The sequence below is a fragment of the Rhinopithecus bieti genome, unplaced genomic scaffold (genome assembly GCF_001698545.2).
Source record: "Rhinopithecus bieti isolate Rb0 unplaced genomic scaffold, ASM169854v2 scaffold_6380, whole genome shotgun sequence".
Classification (NCBI taxonomy): domain Eukaryota; kingdom Metazoa; phylum Chordata; class Mammalia; order Primates; family Cercopithecidae; genus Rhinopithecus; species Rhinopithecus bieti.
In genome coordinates this window covers 2,446,754-2,469,641 of record NW_016806642.1, presented here as the reverse complement: position 1 = coordinate 2,469,641, position 22,888 = coordinate 2,446,754, and the positions used below count along the sequence as shown (strand labels likewise).

At 37.4% G+C, this 22,888-nt stretch overlaps 1 protein-coding gene across 1 annotated transcript in view; it reads right to left on the bottom strand.

The window, feature by feature from the left end:
• The window catches only part of DNAI4 (dynein axonemal intermediate chain 4), a 111,926-nt gene that overhangs the window by 76,780 nt on the left and 12,258 nt on the right, over positions 1-22,888 (bottom strand). The window contains 3 exon segments of the mRNA XM_017877158.1: positions 1,114-1,226; positions 3,638-3,822; positions 16,233-16,407. Coding sequence (XP_017732647.1) covers positions 1,114-1,226; positions 3,638-3,822; positions 16,233-16,407 — 473 coding nt within the window.

Here is a 22,888-nt window from a genome sequence, read left to right as displayed (position 1 = left end):
TTATTTGTCTCCGATTAGAAGTTGAGTTTGGTGGCTCACATGGATAATCCCAGTACTTTGGCAGGCCGAGGCAGGCAGATCAATCACTTGAGCCCAGGAGTTCGAGACCAGCCTGGTCAACATAGTGAAAACCTGTCTCTACAATAATTACAAAAAATTAGCCAGGCACGGTGGTGCATGCCTGTATTCCCAGGTACTTGGGAGGCTGAGGTGGAGGATCACTAGAGCCTGAGAAGCAGAGGTTGCAGTGAGCCAAGATTGCACTCCAGTCTAGGTGACAGAGTGAGATCCTGAGAAGAAGAAGAAAGAAGAGGCCAGGCACAGTGGCTCACACCTGCAATCCCAGCACTTTGGGAAGCCGAGGCTGGCAAATCATTTGAGGTCAAAAGTTTGAAACCAGCCTGGCCAACATGATGAAACTCCGTATCTATTAAAAATACAAAAAAATTAGCCCAGCATGGTGGCGGACACCTGCAATCCCAGCTACTTGGGAGGCTCAGACAGGAGAAGTGCTTGAACCCAGGAGGCAGAGGTTGCAGTGAGCTGAGATTGTGCCACTGCATGCCAGTCTGGGTGACAGAACAAGACTCTGTCTCAAAAAAAAAAAAGAGAAAGAATAAAAAGAAGAAGAGGAAGAGGAGAAGGAAGCAGAGGAGGAAGAAGAAGAAGAGAAGGAGGGAGAGGAGGAGAAGAGAGAGGAAGAGGGAGAGGAGGAAGAGGAGGAGGAATAAGAGAAAGAAGAGGAAGAGGAGGAAGAAGTGAGGAAGAAGAAGAGGAAAAGAAGAGGAAGAAGAGGAAGAGGAGGAGGAAGAAGAAGAAGAAGAAGAAGAAGAAGGAGGAGAAGGAGGAGGAGGAGGAGGAGGAGGAGGAGAAGGAGAAGGAGAAGCTGAGCTCTAACACAAAGCACCAGTGGTTCCTCAGGATGATGATTCAAAAGTCACCCAGGGAACTTAAAAGAATAGATATTCCCCTGGTAATTCTCTTGAAGCAACTTCACAAGCCAGCATTTGGAAATCATTATCATATTTCTTTTATCTCAAGTATCCAACCAATAATAAGCATATTGACTAAATAATGGACTGTTACTGAAATAAACAAGTATATTTTCATTACCTGTGAAACTAGTCAATCTTTCTCGTTTATAGGATGGTTCTTCCAGGTCTTCTGCTATTGATTCACTTGTTGATACACTTGACTTAGAAACTGTACTGCTTCCTAAAACTGACCTTTAATAATGAATAACAAAATTACTCATTTATTTAGATGTCCTTATGGGAAACTAAGTATATAAATTAGAACATATTATCAGATGGAGAAATCAAATATACTAGGATCATATAAGTAAAATAGAAACATTAATTTTCAAAATGAGTCGGTTTCTAATATTTCTTAAATAAAAGTTACTTACAATTTATTTATTTATATCTTTATTTATTTTTTGAAATGGAGTCTCGCTCTGTCACCCAGGCTGTAGTGTAAATAGCACAATCTCTGCTCACTGCAACCTCTGCCTCCCAAGTTCATGTGATCCTCCTGCCTCAGCCTCCTGAATAGCTGGGATTACAGGCTTGTGCCACCATGTCCAGCTAATTTTTTTTATATTTTTGGTAGAGACGAGTTTTCACCATGTTAGCCAGGCTGGTCTTGAACTCCTGACCTCAGGTGCTCTGCCCACCTCGGCCTCCCAAAGTGCTGTGATTACAGGCGTGAGCCACCGCACCCAGCAAAAATGTATTTTAGAAGAAAGACATGTTAAACATGCTTAAAGTCCTTCAGTGAATTATCAGTACACTTAGTACAAAAATCCAAAATACAGTCTACCTACCCAGCACATTCATCTTCATTATTAGTCTTCCTTTACTTTTTTTTTTATTTCCTCCATCTTAGGAGCTCTCTAACTTCAGAGCCTCAGCCTGGAATACTCTTCCTTTCGTTTTCACTTGGTTTCTATTCACTATTCAAATGTCATCTTAAAATGTGATTTATTTCATTTTATAAAGGCTTTCTCAAGGTTTAACTAAAATATATGTACTCAGAAGGAAATCAATGGAAGAATCCAAAAATAATTTCCTTAAACATATGAACTTAACACTACTCCATGGTATTACATACTTTCTTTTTTGTTCCTATTTATAGTCTCAACTGCCCATCAAAACAGGATGTAAAGTTTATTGGAATATCTTGTTTTACCAGGTACTGCTGTATTTTTGTAGGCAAATTCAGAAGCAAGCTCCAGAGAAGCATATAATTGCTGTGTATTATAAAATAAGAGAGAAATCAAACTCTAGGAAAACAGAGATTTGCATGGGAGAGGAGGGGAAGAAAGGGAAGCCACCTCTTCCCATAAAATGCAGCTAAAAAGAAGCCGAAGAAACCTGAAGAAAAATGTCTAATGGGAATTTGAAATTAATTGTATGTGATTTTAATCTCATCTTTTGGTTGCTCAGGAAGTCTTGAGTGAAATACATGTATTTTCCACAAATGTTTTGTTGTGAGTATATGGGAACTCTTAAGACATTAAGAACTCTGCATTTAATTTAAAACATGAGAGGAATATAGAGATGGAACATTAGGATGATAATTAAAACTTCGGTCGCTCATGCCTGTAATCCCAGCATTTTGGGAGGCCTAGGCGGGTGGATCACCTGAGGTCAGGAGTTCGAGACCAGGCTGGTTAACATGCTGACGACCCGTCTCTATTAAAAATACAAAAAAGGCCGGGCGCGGTGGCTCAAGCCTGTAATCCCAGCACTTTGGGAGGGCCGAGATGGCGTATCACGAGGTAGGAGATCGAGGGACCATCCTGGCTAACACCGGCTGAAACCCCGGTCTCTTACTTAAAAATACAAAAACTAGCCAGGGCGACGGTGGGCGGGGCGCCTGTAGTCCCAGCGCTACTCGCGGGAGGGGCTGAGGCAGGAGAGATGTGCGTATAAACCCGGGAGCGGAGCTTGCAGTGAGCGGAGATCGGCCACTGCACTCTAGTCTGGGCGACAGAGCCGAGACTCCGCCTCAAAAAAAAAAAAAAAAAAAAATAAAAAAAAAAAAAAAAAAAAAGGAATACAAAAAAATTAGCCAGGCATGGTTGGCGGGGGATACCTGTAATCCCAGCTACTCAGGGAGGCTGATGGCAGGGAGAATAGCGGTTGAACCCAGGAGGTGGAGGTCAGTGAGCCCAGATGGCACCCACTGTACTCCAGCCTGGGCAAACAAGGAGTGAAAACTCGTCAAAAAAAAAAAAAAAAAAAAGAAAGGAAAGAAAAGAAAAGGAAAAGGAAAAGGAAGGAAAGGAAAGGAAGAAGGAAGGAAGGAAGGAAGGGAAAGAAAAAAAAAGAAAGAAAGAAAGAAAGAGAGAGAGAGAGAAAGAAAGAAAGAAAAAGAAAGAAAGAAAGAAAGGAAGGAAGGAAGGAAGGAAGGAAGGAAGGAAGGAAGGAAGGAAGGAAGGAAGGAAGGAAGGAAGGAAGAAAGAAAAGAAAGAAGGAAAAGAAAAAAGAAAAGAGAAAGAAACAGAGAGAAAGAAAGAAAGAGAAAGATTGGGAGACTGGAGACAACTGATATCTAAGATACATATGTGCAATTTAAATGGAAAGGCAATATATATGATAGAAAAAAGGAACTATATAATAGTATACTCTACCTTGTAAACTGCCCTAACATACTAGGATTTATTGTATTCTGATAAAGGCTATGGGAAGATATAAATTCTGGTCCAAGTGATCCTTCTTGTGATGTCAAGAGTTTATTTGGCTTTGCTGTACCAGTAAGTGGATCTGGATGGTAAAGAGGTCGAGGAGTAACATCAGTTCCATTTATGTCAAACACCTGTTAAAAATGGTTATTTAAAATGAAGTAACTAAAAAAGACAGGGCTTCCAAACAACAACTGCTAGAAAACAGAAACAAATATGGTAGAAAAAAGACAAGCATAATGTTCCTACAATAGGATAAACATGAAAAATTGGATGCTTTAAAATGTCATGCTTAGAAAGTTTCTTAACTATGCAAAAACTTTCTTAAAATATTATTTGTGTTTTATCTATATATAATTAATATATATTAACTTTTGGAAAATCAGAAAGGTGGAAAGATAATTCATCCAGACTGTTACTATTTTGGTGCATGTAAATTGTATGTACACGTTTTAAAGAAAACTCACTATTTTTCACTTAACGTTTCATTAATAGGCATTTCCCTAGTTATTATATGCTTTTGGTTTATAGTTCTGCACCATAAAATGATTCAGTCAACAATGGACCACATATATGACAGTGGTACCATAACATTATCACAGAACTGAAAAGTTCCTATATCACCTAGTGACATCACAGTCATCATAATGTCATAGCACAACACATTACTCATGAATTTGTAGTGATGCTCATATAAACAAACCTACTGCACTGCCAGTCATATAAAAGTATAGCAATATAATTATGCACAGTAAATATTTGATAATAATACATTATGCTTCTGGTTTATGTGCTTGCTAAACTAAACTTTTTATTATTTTAGAGTGTACTCCTTTTATTTCTTAAAAAAAATAGTTAACTGTAAAACAGCCTCGGTCAGGTCCTTCAGTGGGTACTCTAGAAGACGACATTGTTAAAAGAGATGACAGCTCCATGCATATTACTGCCCCAAAAAAACCTTCCAGTGGGACAAAATGTGGAGGCAGAAAACAGTGATATTGATACAGTCGAACTCCTTTTATATATTTATTCCCATTTTGATTTCCGTTTGGAGGGGGAGAATTTCCTATTCAAGTCCTTTGCACATATTGTATTGAAACTTTTTTATTATTGGTAACGGATGAGTCCTTTCAGTTGTATGAGCTGCAAATGTCTTCTTTCACTCTGTGGCTTCATTTTCTTTATGGTATATTTGATGAATATGAGTTTTTTTTTAACGTAGTCAAATGTATCATGTTTTCCATTATGGGTTGTGCTTTAGATGTCTCCTTTAAAAAAACATATCCAGCCCTGAAGTCCTATATGTTGCTTTTCATATTTAAGTATATAATATACCCAGAATTAATTTTATATATAGGATAAGAAAGAAAGCCAATATATTTTTGTTTCATAAGAACACCCAATTGTCTCAACAAGTTTTTGAAAATCCTGTCCTTTCCCCATTACTCTGCAGTTCACATTTATTATAAAATAAGTGTTTATATGTGCTCAGGTCATGTGAAGGCTCTCTAATTTGCTAATATTATGTGTTTTATTAAGCCTGGTATCTAGGAAAGCAAGTGCTTCCACTGAGTTTTTATGCAAGTATCTTGGCTATTTTTAGCCTTTAGCATTTCCATATAAATTTTAGAATTATCTTGAAAAGTTTCTGGAAAAAAAATAACTTTAAAACTTGAGATTTAGATTAAAATTGCAAAGAATCTATAAATCAAAATTTGGGATAATTGATCTTAAAATATTGTTTTCTATGTACACATGTCTATATCTCCTTTTGTTTTGGTCCTCTTTAATGTCTTCCAATAAACTTCTATAGTTTTAAAAATATTGGTATATGCATCTTTTGTTATATTTTTCCACAAGTGCTTGATAAATCTTAATGCTATTATAAATTGTATCATTTTAATATGTCTAATTTCTGGATGGGCACAATGGCTCAATGCCTGTAATCCCAGTGCTCTGGGAGGTCAAGGCAGAAGGACTGCTTGAGGCTAGGAGTTTGAGACCAGCCTGGACAACACAGCAGAATCTCGTCTTCACCAAAAATTTGAGAAAATTAGCTGGGAATGGTGGCACACACCTGTAGCCCATGCCACATGGGAGGTTAAGGCAAGAGGATTGCTTAAGCCCAGGAATTTGAGGATACAGTGAGCTATGATTGTGCCACCGCACTTTCAGTCTGCATGATCACAGCAAGACTCATCTCTAAAAAATTTTTTTCAAATAAAAAAATCTAATTTTTGAACTATTTGTTGCTAGTAAATACTCAATCCATAAATATTCAATGTTTTCTTTCTTCCTTTCCAACTTTATACATCCCATTTCATTTTCTCACCAATTTGAACTGACTTCCAAGAATGTTGGATTAAAGGGGGCTCTTTTTTGAAATGCTTCACCATTTGATATGATCACTACTGTAGGATTTTATAGATAGCCTAAATAAGATTTTTAAAGTTCCTTGTGATTCTCAGTTTTGTAAGAATTTTAAAAATCATGAATATTAAATGTTATCAGATACTTTGTCTAAATTGAAAGGATCATGTGCTTTTTTTACCACATTAAGCTGTTAATGTGGTAAATTACACTAAGGGTTTTTGAATGTTAAACCAATCTTGATTTCTTGGCACAGACCAAACTTCCTTATGATGTATTAGGCATTTTTGTTGTTGTTGTTGTTACTGAACTTTACTGGATAATATTTTATTGAGGATTTCTCTATGTTTGCAAGTGAAATTGGAATATAATATTTGTTTCTCATATTGTATTCAGGTTTTAATATCAAGGTAATGCTAGCCTCATAAAATGAGTTCTGGAATATACCCACTTTTAGTGTTCTGTTTTCATCTATGTGTATTTGACACATACCACAATTGAAGTCATCTGAATCTGGAATTATCTTTTTTTGGGGGGGGGAGGGGGACGGAGTCTCACTCTGTCGCCCAGGTTGGAGTGCAGTGGCGCGATCTCGGCTCACTGAAATCTCCGCCTCGCGGGTTCACACCATTATTCTGCCTCAGCCTCCCAAGTAGCTGGGACTACAGGCGCCCGCCACCATGCCTGGCTAATTTATTTATTTTTTTGTATTTTAGTAGAGACGGGGTTTCACCGTGTTAGCCAGGATGGTCTCGATCTCCTGACTTCGTGATCTGCCCGTCTCGGCCTCCCAAAGTGCTGGGATTACAGGCATGAGTCACCGCGCCTGGCCTGGAATTATCTTTGAAGGAAGGTTTTTAAATCACTCACATAAATTTCTTTAATAGTTTCCAGTTTTCGATTTTTGTTTGTCTGCTTTGCTAAAGTGTAATTTTTTAAAAGTTTTTTTACATTTTACTTAAATTTTCAAAATTCAAAATTGGAATATGATAACATAATATGCATTAATTTGCTTTTAAATTGCTTTTAACATGTACAATTGAATAGTTTTTAATATATTCACATATATGTGCACTAAAATTAATTTTGGAAACTTTTTACACTTCAAGAAAATACTCTGTATCCATTATGATCCCCGCTATGGTTTAAGTGTGTGCACCAAAAGTTCATGTGTTGGAAATGTGGTCCCAATGCAGCAGTGTTGAGAGCTTCGACTTTGGGAGGTGACTGTGTAATGAAAGGTTGTCCTCACAAATGGATTAATCCATTCATGGATTAATGGATAAATGGGTTATCAAGGGAGTGGTTTAGTTATCACAAGAGAAGTCTGTTATGAAGGCCAGTTTCTCTCTCTCATAAACTCCCCTCACCATGCGATAACCTGCACCACCTTAGCTCTCTGCAGAGTCCCCACTAGCAACAAGGCCCTAACCAGATGAGGTTCCTTGACCCTGGACATCCTAGCCTCCAGAACTATAAGAAACAATATTCTTTTGTTTATAAAGTACCCAGTGTCAGGTATTCATTTACAGAAACAGAAAACAAACTAAAAAAATTAATACCAAGAAGTGGGACTAATAACAAACACCTGAAAATGTAGAAGTGGCTTTGGAACTGAGTAATGGATAGAGGCTAGAAGAACTTGGAGAAGCAGTCTAGAAAAAGGCTGCATTGCCATAAACAGCATTAAGGGTGATTCTGGTGAGGGCTCTGAAGAGCAGACTAAAGAAAGTCTGAATCTTTTTAATTGCTTAAGTGGTTGTGAACAGAATACTGGTAGAATTAGGAATAGTAAAGACTTCTGATGGGGTCTCAGACAGAAATGAGAAATTCTTATTAGAAACTGGAATAAAGGCTGTCTTTGTTATAAAGTAGTAAAGAATTTGGCAGAATTTATGGAAGGCAAAATTTAAGCATGACAAACTAGGATACCTGGCAAAAGAAATATTAATATCTAAGCAAAGTGTTCAAGATGCTGCATGGTTGCTTTTGCTTACTTACAAGTGAGATTTGAGAACAAAGGGATGAGATTAAAAAAAAAAAAAACAATTTATAATCAAAAGGGAAGCAAAGCAGAAAGATTTGGAAAAGTCTCAGCCTGGCCATGTAAAGAATGAACCAAGGGTATGGCCCAGAGACCATTTGCAAAGGAGTTTAGTACAGATGGAAGGGATCATTAAGGCAGTGGAAGAAGACTCCAAAAGCGTTTCAGCAATTTTCTAGATGGCTCATCCAAACACAGGCCCAGAGATCTAGGAGGGCAGAATGGTTTCAGGGGACAGGCCCTGAGTGCCTTTCAAGAGCTCACTACCCAGAACTACCTTGGGTCCCCAAATTTTGGCAAGGAGTCAGCCACTCCAGTTGCGGCACAAGTGACCCCCATGGGGGCTATACCCACTACTCCAGAAGATGTGAATCATAAGCCTTGGCAGCATCCACATGGCATTAATTCTGCAGGCTTACAGAAAGCAAAAGCTGTGGAAGAATTAAGATCCATCTTAATTCCAATGGATGTATCAGATGGCCTGGGAGTCTATGCAGAGATTTATCACAGGGGCAAAACTATTGCAGAAGGCCCCTAAAGGGTAATGCCTAGTGGAGACATGGAAGCAGGATTGCCACAGGACCCCAGAACTGCAGAGCTATCAGCCTGCAAAGCCAGCCTGGGAAAGCTGTAGTGTAGACTGACTCCAGCAAAGTCATAGAGTCAGGGATGCCCAAGGCTTTGGGGGCCCAATCCCTGTACCAGTGTGTCCAGAAGGCAGTACATGGAGTCAAAAGATATTATTCTCCAGCTTTAAGGTTTAATGTTTGCTCTGCTGAGTTCAGACTTTTTTGGGACCTATGACTTCTGGCCTATTCTCCCTTTCAGAATGGGAATGTATACCCCATGTCTGTCCAACCATTGTATCTTGGAATAGCTTGTTTTGATTTCACAGGCTCACAGGTAAGACTCTGGGCTTTTGAGTTGATGTTGGAATGATTTAAGGCATTGGGGCTATTGGGATGGAATTAATGTGTTTTACATGTGAGAAGGATGTGAATTTGGGGGCCAAAGGCAGAAAGTTATGGTTTAAATGTGTCTCTAAGTTATGTGGGAAACTTGGTCCCTAATGCAATAGTATTGAGAGGTGGGACTTTTGGGAGGTGAGGATCCAGAGGGCTCTGCCCTCATAAATGGATTAATCCATTCATGGATGAATGGGTCAGTAGGTTACCAAGGGAGTGGATTAGTTATCATGAGAGGAGTCTGTTATAAAAGCCAGTTTCTCCATCTCTTGTGAGCACTCCTCACCATGTAATATCCTGCTCTACCCCAGGACCCTGCAGAAAGTACCCCACTAGCAAGGAGATCCTCACCAGATGTGTCCACTTGACCCTGGACTTCTCAGCCTTGAGAAATGTCAGAAATACATTTCTTTGTTTTATAAATTACCCAGTATTGAGCATTCAGTTATATCATAACAACAGAAAACATATTAAGATAGTCCCCTAACATCTCTGCTCCCAGCCCCAGGCCACCACGAGTATCTTCATGTCTCTATAGACTTCCCTATTCAGGAGTTTGATAGTGAATGGAATCATATACTGTGCAGTATTTTGTGACTGGCTTGTCTCACTTAGCATATTTTCAAGACTCATGCATCAGTGCTTCATTCCTTTTTATGGTTGAATAATATTCTATTGTATGGCTATACAATATTTTCTTTAGCCACTTTTCCATTGACGGACATTTGAGTTGTTTCCACCTTTTATCTACTAAGAATAATGCTACTGGAAACATTTGTGTATACCTTTTTGTGTAGAAATATATTTTATTTCTCTTGGGTGTATATACCTAGGAGTAGGATTGCTGGTTCATATGGTAACACTGCTTAACCTCTTGAGGAACTTCCAAACTATTTTACAACATGGCCAATTTATATTCCCACAAGCAGTGTATGAGAGTTCTGCTTTCTTCACTTCTAACACTTGTTATGTTACTCTTTGATTCTAGCCATCTTAGTGGGTATAAAGTGAATATTTCATTATGGGCTTGATTTTGATTTCTCTAACAATGTCCACCACATTTTCATATGCTTTTTGATCATTTGTATGTATTTTCTTAAGAAACGAACATTCAGATTGTATGATCAATATTCAATTATGTCTTTATTAATGAATTATAAGAGTTCTTTATATATGATACAAGCTCTTATCAGATACATGTTTCACAAGCATTTTCTATTTCTGTGGGTTATCTTTTCACTCTGTATATGTTTTGATACAAACATTTAAAATTTGCATAAGGTCAAATTTGTCTACTTTTCTTTTGTTACGTATGCTTTGAGTGTCTCATATAAGAAGCCTATGCCAAATCCAAGGTCATAAAAATTTACCCCTATGTTTTCCTCTAAGAGTGTTACAATTTTAGCTCTTAAATGGGTCTTTAACAAATTTTGAATTAGTTTGAAAATATGAGGTAAGGGTCTAAGTTCATTCTTTTCCAGGTGGCAATCCAGTTCTCTTGGCACAATTTGTTCAACAGAATATCCTTTCCCCAGTGAATGATCTCGGCACTCATAAAAAATCAGTTGACTTTAGGTAAATGGATTTATCTCTGAACTCTCAATTGTATCCCATTGATCTACGTATCTATCTTTGTGCCAACAACACATTATTTTGATTACTATTGCTTTGTAAATTTTGAAACAGCGAAGTGTGTATCGTCCTACTTTGTTCTTTTTCTTTTTTTTTTTGAGACGGAGTCTGGCTCTGTCGCCGGGGCTTGGGTTACGTTGTCGGATCTCAGCTCACTGCAAGCTCTGCCTCCCGGGTTCACGCCATTCTCCTGCCTCAGCCTCCCGAGTAGCTGGGACTACAGGCGCCCGCCACCTCGCCTGGCTAGTTTTTTGTATTTTAGTAGACACGAGGTTTCACTGTGTTAGCCAGGATGGTCTCGATTTCCTGACCTCGTGATCCGCCCGTCTCGGCCTCCCAAAGTGCTGGGATTACAGGCTTGAGCCACCGCGCCTGGCCTGTTCTTTTTCAGGATGATTTTGGCTCTTCTGGGTCCCCTGTGATTCCATATGGATTTTATTTTATTTTATTTTTGAGACAGAGTTTTGCTCTTGCTGCCCAGGCTGGAGTGCAATGGTGCAATCTTGGCTCACTGTAACTTCTGCCTCCCAAGTTTAAGCGATTCTACTGTCTCTGCCTCCCAAGTTCAAGCAATTCTCCTGCCTCCGCCTCCCAAGTACCTGGGATTACAGGCATGTGCCACCACACTCGGCTAACTTTGTATTTTTAGTAGAGATGGGGTTTCACCATGTTGTTCAGGGTGGTCTCGAACTCCTGGTCTCAGGTGAGCCACCCACCTTGGCTTCCCAAAGTGCTGGGATTACAGGCATGAGCCACTGCTCCTGGCCCCATATGAATTTTAGAATCAGTTGTCAGTTTGTAGAAAGAAGTCAGTTGGAATTCTTATAATAATTGTGTTAAGTTTACAGATCAGTTTGGGGAGTATAACAATCTTAACAATAGTAGGTCTTTTGATCATGACCATGGGATACTTTCCCATTTAATTAGATCTTATTTAATTTCTTTCAATAATGTTTTACAGTTTTCAGAGCATACATTTTGCACTTCTTCTATTACATTTATTCATAAGTATTTTACTGTTTTTGATGCTATTGAGAAATAAATCATTCTTAATTTTCAAATGGTTCTATGCACACATCTAGAAATACAATTTATTTGTATATTGATCATGTATCCGGCAACCTTACAAAACTCATTTGTAAGTCCTAATAGTTTTTTAGTGAATTCCTTAGGAGTCTGTATATATAACATCATGTCATCTGCAAATAGAGATGTTTTTACCTCTTACTTTCCAACCTGGATGCCTTTTATTTCTTTTTCTTGTCTAATTTCCATGCCTAGAACCTCCACGATAATGTTGAATAGCAATGCAAGGACTTGTCTTGTTCCTGATCATAAGGAGATTAAGTGTGATTAAGTATAATGTTAGCTGTGGGGTTTTTGCAAATCCTTTATCAGATTGAGGAAATTCCCTTCTATTCCTAGTTTGTTGCGTGTTTATGTCACGAAAAGATGCTGGATTTTTTTAAAATGTCTTTTCTGTCAATTTTGTTGATCTTTTTAAAGAACCAGCTTTCAGTTTCATTGATTTTCTCTATTGTTTTTCTATTCAAGATTTCATTAATTTCCACCCTAATATTTTTTATTTCCTTCCTTCTGCTTATTTCATGTTATTTTGTGTTATTCACTTTTTTTTTCAGTTTCTTCAAGTTGGAAGGGTAAGTTATTTGAGATCTTTCTTCTTTCTAATACAAATGTTTATCTATAAATTTCCCTCTAAGCAGTGCTTTAGCTGTATCCCATAAGCTTTGATATGTTGTGTCTTGATTATCTATCATCTCGGAATATTTTCTGATTTTCCTTTTAATTTCTTCTTTTATTGATTATTTACATATCACTATCACAATAGTACATTATTTCTATTAGTGAATATTTTTCTAATGTAGATTGTAATTTCATTAATGATTTTTCATTATATTTTAAGGTTGAATATTTCATTGTGTGTATATACCATATTTTGTGTATCCAGTCATTTGTTGATGAGGACTTCAGTTGCTTTCACCTTTTAGCTATTGTGCATAATGCTGATATGAAGATGGTTGTACAAATATCTGTTTGAAACTCTGCCTTTAAGTCTTTTGATATATACTCCTTCCTGAATCATATAGTAATTCTACTTTCAAGGTTTGGAGGAACCACAATACTGTTTTTCTTTCCTTTTCTTTCCTCTCTTCTTTTGAGACAGGATATAGCTCTGTCATTCAGGCTAGAGTGCAGTAGCACCATCATAGCTCACTGTAGTCTTGAAATTCTGGGTTCAAGTGATTCTCCTGAGCATCTAGGACTACAGGCTCTTGCCACCACACCTGGCTAATTTATTTTTTCATTTTCTTATAGAGATGGGGTCTTGCTGTGTTGTTCAGGCTGGTCTCAAACTCCTGACCTCAAGCAATCCTCCTGCCTCAGCCTCCCGAAGTGCTGAGCCTGGCATCAAGTAATCTTCCTGCCTGAGCTTCTCAAAGTGCTGAGATTACAGGTGTGAGCCACCATGCCTGGCCCTACAATACCATTTTTCACAGTGGCCACACCATTCACAATCCACCAACAGTATGCAAGGGTTTCAATTTCTCCATGTCTTACCAACACTTATTTTTTTTTTAATAGTAGCCATCATAATGGGTATGAAGTGGTATCTTACTGTGATTTTGATTTGCATTTCCCTAATGCTTAGTGATGTTGAGTATCTTTTCCTGTGTTTGTTGGTTATTTGTGCATCTTCTTTGTAAAAATATCTAATCAAGCTCTTTGCCCATTCTTTTAATTGGGCTGTTTCTTTGTTGTCAATTTGTAGTCATTTACATATTCTGGTTATTAGCACCTTATCAAATATATAATTTGCAAATTTTTCTACCATCCTGTGAGTTGTTTTTTCACTCTGTTAATGTCTTTTGATAGACAGAAGATTTTAATTTTAATGTAGCCCAATATATATATTTTTTCTTTAGCTGCATATGCTTTTGGTGTCATATGCAAGAAATTGTTGACAAATAATTTCTTTTCCCTGTTTTCCACTAGGAGTTTTATAGAGTTAGCTCTAATTTGAGGTCTTTGATCCATTCTGAGTCTATTTTTGTAGATGGTATAAGATAAGGATCCAACTTCATTCTTTTTCATGTGGATATCCAGTTGTCCCAACAAGATTTGTTGACAAAACTGTCTTTTCTCCATTGTACAGTCTTGGCTTCTTTGTCAAAACCATTTGACCATATATGTGAAATTTTATTTCTGGGTCATTCCATTCCATTGGTCTATACTGTATGTTTGTCTTTATTCTACTACCACCCTGTTTTGATTACTACAGATTTGTAATAAGTTTTAAAATCAGGAAGTATGAGACTTCCAACTTTGTTCTTCTTATTCAAGATTGTTTGGGCTATTTGCATCTCTTGATATTTCATATACATTTTAGGATAGGCTTTTCTACTTCTGAAAAAATATCACTGGGATTTTGGTAAGGAATGTATTGAATTTGTAAGTCACTTAGGTAGTACTGGCATCCTAACACTACTACGCCTTCCAATCTACGAACAAGAAATGTTTTTCCGTTTACTGGTGTATTCTTTCCTTTCTTTTGTGTTTTGTAGTTTTCAGTATACAAATCTTTGGCCTCTTGGTTAAATTTATCCCTAAGTATTTTATTATTGTTGATGCTATTGTAAATGCAATCTTTTTCTTAATTTCCTTTTGGAAATTCATTGTTAGGAATGCAACTAATTTGTGTTGTTGATTTTCTATCCTGCAACTTTGCAGAATTCATTTTTTCGTTGTGTGTGTGTATGTGTAATTTTTACAGTTTTTTACATATAAGATCACATCAGAGAGAACTTTACTTCTTCCTTTCCGATTTGGGTGCCTTTTATTTATTTAATTTGAGACAGAGTCTGGTGCTATCTCTGCTCACTGCAACCTCTGCCTGCCAGTTTCAAGTGATTCTCCTGCCTTAGCCTCCCAAGTAGCTGGGATTACAGGCACCTGCCACGATGGGTGGCTAATTTTTTTGTATTTTTAGTAGAGACGGGGTTTCACCATGTTGGCCAGGAGGGTCTCAAACTCCTGACCTCAAGTGATCCGCCCACCTTGGCCTCCCAAAGTGCTGGGATTAAAGGCGTGAGCCACCATGCCCACCTGGATGCCTTTTATTTCTTTTTCTTGCCCAACTGCCCTGGCTAGGACTGCCACTACTATGTTGAAGAGAAGTGGTAAAAGCAGGCATCCTTCTTTTGTTCTTGGACCTTAGGAGAGATGTTTTCAGTCTTTCACCATTGGAGAAAATATACATGTATAATAAATATTTTCACCATTGGAGAAAATAATTTTTTATATATATAAATAAATGAAATATACTTATTTGTATATACACACATGCATATATATTTCTATGCATGTATTCATATATATATGTATATGTATATATACACACATAAGTAAGTGAAATACATATGTGCAAATATATAGTATTTGTTTAATAAAATGAGGGTTTAGTTTTCCACCATTATATATAAAGGTGCTATAAACATTCATGTAGTAGTGTTTATACAAACATATACTTTCTTTTCTCTTGGTAAATACCTAGACATGGAATAGCTGGATGATATAGTAGGTATATGTTAACACTTAATAAGTTGACAAATAATTGTTTTCTATTTTCCATGTCTACCAGCCATGTGAGAGTTTTAGTTCCTCCACATACTTGTCAATACTTGATATGATCAGTTTTTTAATTTTAGCCATTCTAATAGGTATGTAGCAGTGTTGTATGGTTTTTAATTAATACTGATCATCTTTTCATGTGCTCCCATGCTATCTGTTTATCTATTCTGGTGAAGTGTTAGCTCAAACATTTTGCTAATTTTTAAAAATTGGGTTGTCTTAATATTGCTTTGAAGGTTGTTTATATGTTTTAGTTATAAGTACTTTATCAAAATATGCTTTGTAAATAATTTTCCCCAGTGTGTCACATTTCTTTGTATTGTTATCAATGTCTTTCATAGAGAAAAAGTTTTAATTTTGATGAAGTCCAACTTACAAATTTTATCTTTTATGGACTCTTCTTTTAATGTCCCATCTAAACAAATGCTGAACCCATTCAAAGTTATATATTATATGCTTTTCTGTATATATGTTATCATTTGATTAAAAGTTTAAAAGAGTCAATTCTTAATTATAAATCTTCTAATGAGGCAGAATAACTGACTTTATGACAAATAATTTTGTTATATTTTCAAGCCTATATTGCTGACAACAATGAAAGATATTGTAACATATATAATTAATACCATAAGCAAATAGTTCTTAAGGTCATGAATAGACTTTTCTCATTCCACTCTAATATTCTTCTTATCCATAACTAGTTATAGGAGCCAAGTGTCAATATTATGTTGTATGGAATAATATGTGGTAAAAATTAACAAAATCTGTTTCAAAATTACAAGTGAGTGATTATCTGAAAGCAGTATATTTTCTATCTTTAACATTTCAATTGAGTTTTTCATGGTGCCATTTTCAGATAAACTCAGAATTCTAAGACTATTACCTGCATTGTCTTTATACTGGGATTTGTTTTTTCTGCAGTTTTCAATTCAGGTGGAATAAGCACGGTTTTGGACACAGCCATTCTGCTTTGATTTGCACCAGTATATCCTTTCACTGAAGTTGCTTTCATTGTAGCAAAAAAGCTAATAGACTTCTTTGGTTGTGTGGCAATGTTCCTGTATAAGGAAATTAAAATACAATGCAAAGGATTCAAGATTGAAAAGAAAATCAACCAACAATAAAAGTAGACTTTCATTTAAAACATGTGAACAATCTAAACATATAACAAGAAATAATGATAGCTACTTGAAATCTTATTATGTATAAACATAGTTCTAAAGAGTTGGCATATATTACATCACTTTCTCCTCACAATTCCAAGAGGTTGCTATTAATGTTATTTTATATAAAGTCACAGAGGCTTTAAGGGGAAACATTCCTACAATGGTTGAGATTTGAACCCAGGTAGTCAGATCCTAAGTCCATGCTGACTTCTCTGGGTCTTAGTTTCTTTGTCTGCAAAATGAGGATAATAATAGTACTTAACTTATAGGTTATTATGAGGATTAAAAAAATTAATTTTTTTATTGTGGTTAGGAAGTTCCTGGCACATAGTAAGCACACATGAGTGTGTAGTGCAGTTACATAGGCAGATTTAAACATGATTAATAAAGCCTGAGAAAGAACAGTGTGTTCCTTCCTGAATTATATACTACTTTTCTTTTCTTTTCTTTTCTTTTCTTTTTGTTTTTGAGACGGAGTCTCACTCTGTCACCCTGGCTGGAGTGCAGTGGCGTGATCTTGGCTCAATGCAACCTCTGCCTCCTGGGTTCAAGTGATTCTTCTGCCTCAGCCTCCCAAGTAGCTGGGACTACAGGCATGCACCACCATGCCTGGCTAATTTTTGTATTTTTAGTAGAGATGGGGTTTCACCATGTTGGCCAGGCTGGTCTCAAACTCGTGGTCTCGTGATCCGCCCGCCTCAGCCTCCCAAAGTGCTAGGATTATAGGCATGAGCCACCGTGCCCTTTTTAATAAGAAGAGAAGTTACAATCAAAATATTTATATCCATGAAAAAATATTTTTTCACTTTTGGATTTACCCTGTAAATTCCTTAAGACAAGGACTTACCTTATCATTTTATTCCTTCTAGTACTCTGTAATATGGATTTCTATAAAATGGGGATGATCCTCCCTGACATTGTAAAAAAGAAATATGCTTCCAAAGAAAACATTTTAAATAATATATTTAATTTTTAAATCATAAAAAATCAGACAATAAAATATGTTTAAATAACGATCAATCCAGTTTTCATATTTTATTTTACTTCACAGCATTTATCGTTACTTGACATTTTGCTGTTCACCCCTCTACAGAATGTAAGCATGTTTAGGGCAGGAAATTGGTCTTGTTCACTGCTATATCCCTAGCACTCAGCACAGTGCCTAGTATACCATGGACACTTAATAAATATTTTAAAAATATATGAGTGAATGAATTCCATTTGTGCACTATTTCAAATTTACATTTAAGTATCCTACCCTATTCTCCTTCTATCTATAAGGACTTAACCCCCAACATCTCTAAAAAACATAAAGTAACAATCATGTAAAAACTCCTTCAAATTATTTCGCCACCTCCTTTAAAATCTTCTCCCACCTCCCACAAACTCACTTATCTCTTTTTTTCCTTTCTCAGTAAAGAGTTGCCATTCTTACCTAAGGCTAACCTTTTATGTGAACTCTGAAACCTGTCACTGGTGTCTCAGGGACTCTTCTCCATCCATAATTCCAGGTCTCCTATCTTATTTTTTTCTGTCTTTTCCCTGTGAGCACAAAATTATGCCCCAATCATCTCCTCAACTTAAAAATCCTTCCTTTAACTATGTCTTCCTCTGCCTATTACTATATCTCTCCTTCCTTTCACAGTCCGACTTCTTAAAATGTTAGTCAGTAATACTGCCTACTTCATGACTCCTCTTTTTGCTCTGTAACTACAATCTAGCTTCACTGTTTCTTCTTCAGCTGACCATTCCTTCTTAAAATTGACTCCTCAGATTCATTTCTCTCATACCATAGCCTATTCTTCAACCTCCCTGAGACCTCAAATCACCTGACCTTTCCATTTCTACCAAATAATCAGAACATTTTAGATTTCTCTTTTCTCTATTAATCTTGAATCCACAATTTATCAATTGAATCACTCTTTCACCATTACTTTCAACTCTCTCATTCTCTTCCTCCTTAACATTTTGCCCTACTATCCTTACAAAATCTGCTCCTCCCATTCCCTTTTCCTTTGAGCTCCCCTTTTACAGATTACGTTTAGGCTCAAATCTTAGTTATGTGATTTCTCACTATATACACTATCCCTGAGTAAATTCCATGGTTTCAATGACCACATGTACTCTACTTTCTTATGGCATTTACCTTTCTCTTCTACCATCCTCTGAAGACTTCATATCCTAAGTCACTGGCTCTATCTCTAATAGCTACTTCTGGCATAATTCTTGAGCATTTCAATGTCCATGAAGGTAATCCTTGAAATACCCTGGCCTCTTAGCTCCTTGAAATCTTCTCACATAAATGATTTTACCTGCCTTGCTACTTCAGACACTTACTCCCATAGTCATACATGTGGCTTTTCTCTTTAGCAAGGTCAATCAGCACTTCCTATTTTTCCAGTATACCCTCTCAAACTCCAATCCTTCAACAATCCTTCGACCCTATTATGACCTTCAGGCCCTTGATTCTACCATGCTTTATTCCTGTACCATCTTTCTCATGCCATCTCTTCCCTCTTGAGGTTACGGTTAGTTACTTTGATAGTTAATTATTATAATCATTCTTTACTTACATTCTCACCATACCTTTCCCTTCATTTCAGCATACTTGCTGGCAAACGAAAATTATGGTTATTTCCAATTATCCTCTTACTTTGAGCCTATACCTGTATATTAACTATGTTTATAGTGTATGTAAATTTGATGCTGTAACATCTGACCTACATGCATGGGTCAAACACATGCCCTATTCTGGACAATCTGATGCTATGCCTAAGTTACCTTGTCTTGGCCTCCAGCCTCTGTTCTTGCCTTCCATCCTCTTTCCTAAGAGAAGTCCTCCTCCCAGGAATGCACTTGTCAAATGCAAACCAAACAATCAAGAATCCACACCATTATGGGGCTTTCACCCTCTGTGCCACTATACCTGTCCTAATCACCACATGGCTAAATGTCATACCAAGAGGGGCAGCTCCTGTGCTCCAGACCCACTGAAATTATTCAAAGTAGCTAATCCTAAAGTTGTCTACACTGCCTCATTCATTACTTCTGGGTAGTCCCCTGTGGTGTGGTGGGCCCCCTCTTCCTTGGAACTGTGAATAACAAACTATTTTTTCAATGGCAATGACTTCCTGATCTATTAGACTAACTATACCCTAAATTTTATAATAATATACTGTATTTTAACTCAACCTGTGCAGCTAAATGAAACTGGAAGAAAAATACCCAACTGTGATGACAGGACTCACTTCAAATTATGGGTCATTATTTAAATCAGGGTCCTTAATGTGCCAGCAATCTGTATTTTCTCGGTCCATGTTTTACTACACTCTTTAAGGCTATCTTATACCTTCTCTTTCTTCAAATATGAAAACCTCCTCTCACATTTTCACTCTCAGCCATCTGAATGAGAACACTGAAGCAATGTGGTAACTTCTACATGCTCCCACTGTCACATCTATGCACTTACCTACATCTGTGCCTATATTCTCTGTTTCTTTCTTGTTACTCTGAATGAATTCTCTATTATTACAGTTTAGGTCACTCCCTCTACATGCATACTAGATTCCATTTCTTTTCTGCCTATTCAAGGACACTGCTCTAGCAGTTCTCTCTCTGCATCATAAGTTTTTCTCTTTCTATTGGATTATTACCTTCAGCATGTAAACAAGCTGCTATTTCTCCCATCTTAAACAAAGAAACAAAAAACTTCTCTTTACTTCATCTGTCTCTCTAGCTATCAATCATTCACGTTTCCTTTAATTATAGCAGCCCCTTGGGAAAAATGTCCTATTTATTGTTTCCTCTTCTCTCTCTCTACACACACACACACACACACACACACACACACACACACACAGTCTCTCTTGAAAAGTCTGATGAAGCTTTTGCCCTTATCATTACATCAAAAGGATTATTACCAAGGTCCAATCACCTCCACAATACTAACTCTAATAATGGTCATTTCAAGTGTTTTCATCTTTCTTACCTGCAGCATTTGACCCAGCTGTTCATTCTTTTCTCTCTTTTTTTTTTTTTTTTTCGTTTTTTAACTTGGATCATAGGACATTCTCTTTGTTTGGTTTTCCTCCTCCCTTTTCTGTGGCAATCATCCTTGCACTTCTCTTTTCTATTTACATTCATAGTCTGGGGAACTCATTTACTGCCATGATTTAAATGTAATCTATGTGAAAATTATTCCCAAATATATGTATATCTCTAACTAGACCTCTCCTCTATACATCTGCTTGCCTACTAGACACCATTAACTGAAACTTAGCATGTCCAAAACTAAGTTCCTGACATTAACCTCCACCACCACCACCACATCACCCTCACCCCATCCAGCAAATCCACTCCTCTAAAACTCTTCCCTATTTTTGTTAAAGGCAACTTTACTCTTCCAGTTGCTTGGGTGAAAAAAAATTTCAAAATACATCTGGAATCCATTCATTTGTCACCACTCTTGTTGCTACCATCCTAGTCCAAACACTATCCTATCTCTCTTGGATTACTGCAGTAGCCTTTCACTTCATCCTCCTACTTAACCTGGATCCCCTGAAGTTTATCCTCCACATAACAACCACAATGACCTTTTTAAAACACATATAAGGGTTGGGCACAGTGACTCATGACTGTAATCCCAGTACTTTGGAAGACTGAGGCAGGAGGATTGCTTGAGGTCTGGAGTTCAGGGTTATAATAAGCTTTGATTATGCCACTGTACTCCAGCCTGGGCAACAGGGTGAGACCCTGTCTCTAACAAATATAGAAGAATAAGATAAAATAAAATAAAATAAAATAAAATAAAATAAAATAAAAATAAAATATGACTACTCGAAATCCTTCATTTACCATCCCATTCAGAATAAAAGCCTAAGTCCTTACTATGACTTAAAAAGTCTTACATGCATACAGCTAGGCCTCTGATTTCATCTTTAGTGATCTCTTCCTTGTTTACCCTGCTTCAGCCATAGTGGCATCTTTTATATTCATGCTGGGCACATTTTCCTACCAAAGACTTGAATTTATGTTTCCTTTGCCTGAAATGCTCTTTCTCATACAGGTACATGCTTAGCATCCTCACTTTCTTCAGGTCTTTAATGAAAAACTACCCTCTCCTCACCTGCCCTAATCACCCCATGGCCAAATGCCAGAACAACAGGGGCAGCCCCTGTGCCTCAGGCCTTCCCTGGCTTCCCTTTCTAAAGTGTCAAAGTTCTCTCTCAAGTACTTCATTATCTTCTTGCCATATTTTTCTCCTTAGAACTTTACTATCTAACATAGTGTATCTTTAACTTATTTATCTTGTGAATCAGTTATTGCTTCCCCTTCGAATCTAAGTTCCATGAGGGCAGGAACTTTAGGCTCTTTTATTCCCTGTTGTATCCCTAATGCTTACAACAGTACCTGAGTGTGGAAAAAACATAAACTGTTTTTGCTCTGCTCTCATACCACAACAATCAATACAGATTTCTGTGGCCAAATGTGTAGGGTTTCTCCCCACACACCATCTGGGTGTCCTCCAATTCAATTCCAGCACTATCTACCTGAAGATAGTCTCAGATCCTACAGGCAGAGAGCTCAGTCCCATAAGACTATCTCTGACTTTGAATGGCAGTTGAAAAAATAGGTTGTGGCCTGTTTCTGAATGACCTGCTATAAAATCAGGGTTCTGTCCAAACAACTTGACCTTACTGTTTTAGCCTAGCCCTCATGTCTGCGTGCAGCGGCTGCCACTGCTTTAATACTGTTAGAGGCCCTAAAATCACAAACTATGCTCAATTCTCTACAGTTCTCATAACTTCCAAAATCTATTTTCTTCCCCCAACCATCACTCAGGACAATGTTTATGCTGACAAGTTAGCTAAAAAAGCAGCTAGCATTCCAACTTTTACCCCTCACGGCAGTTTTCCTCCTTCACATCGGCCACTCCCACCTACTCCCCCGCTGAAACTTCCACCTATCAATCTCTTCCCACACAAGGCAAATGGTTCTTAAACCAAGGAAAATATCTCCTTCCAGCCTCACAGGCCCATTCTATTCTGTCGTCATTTCATAACCTCTTCCATGTAAGTTACAAGCCGCTAGCCCGTCTCTTAGAACCTCTCATTTCCTTTCCATCATGGAAATCTATCCTAAAGGAGATCACTTCTCAGAGTTCCATCTGCTGCTATTCTACTGCCCCTCAGGGATTGTTCAGGCCCCCTCCCTTTCCTACACATCAAGCTCGAGGATTTGCCCCTGCCCAGGACTGGCAAATTGACTTTACTCACATGCCCCGAGTCAGAAAACTAAAATATCTCTTAGTCTGGGTAGACACTTTCACTGGATGGGTAGAGGCCTTTCCCACAGGGTCTGAGAAGGCCACCGT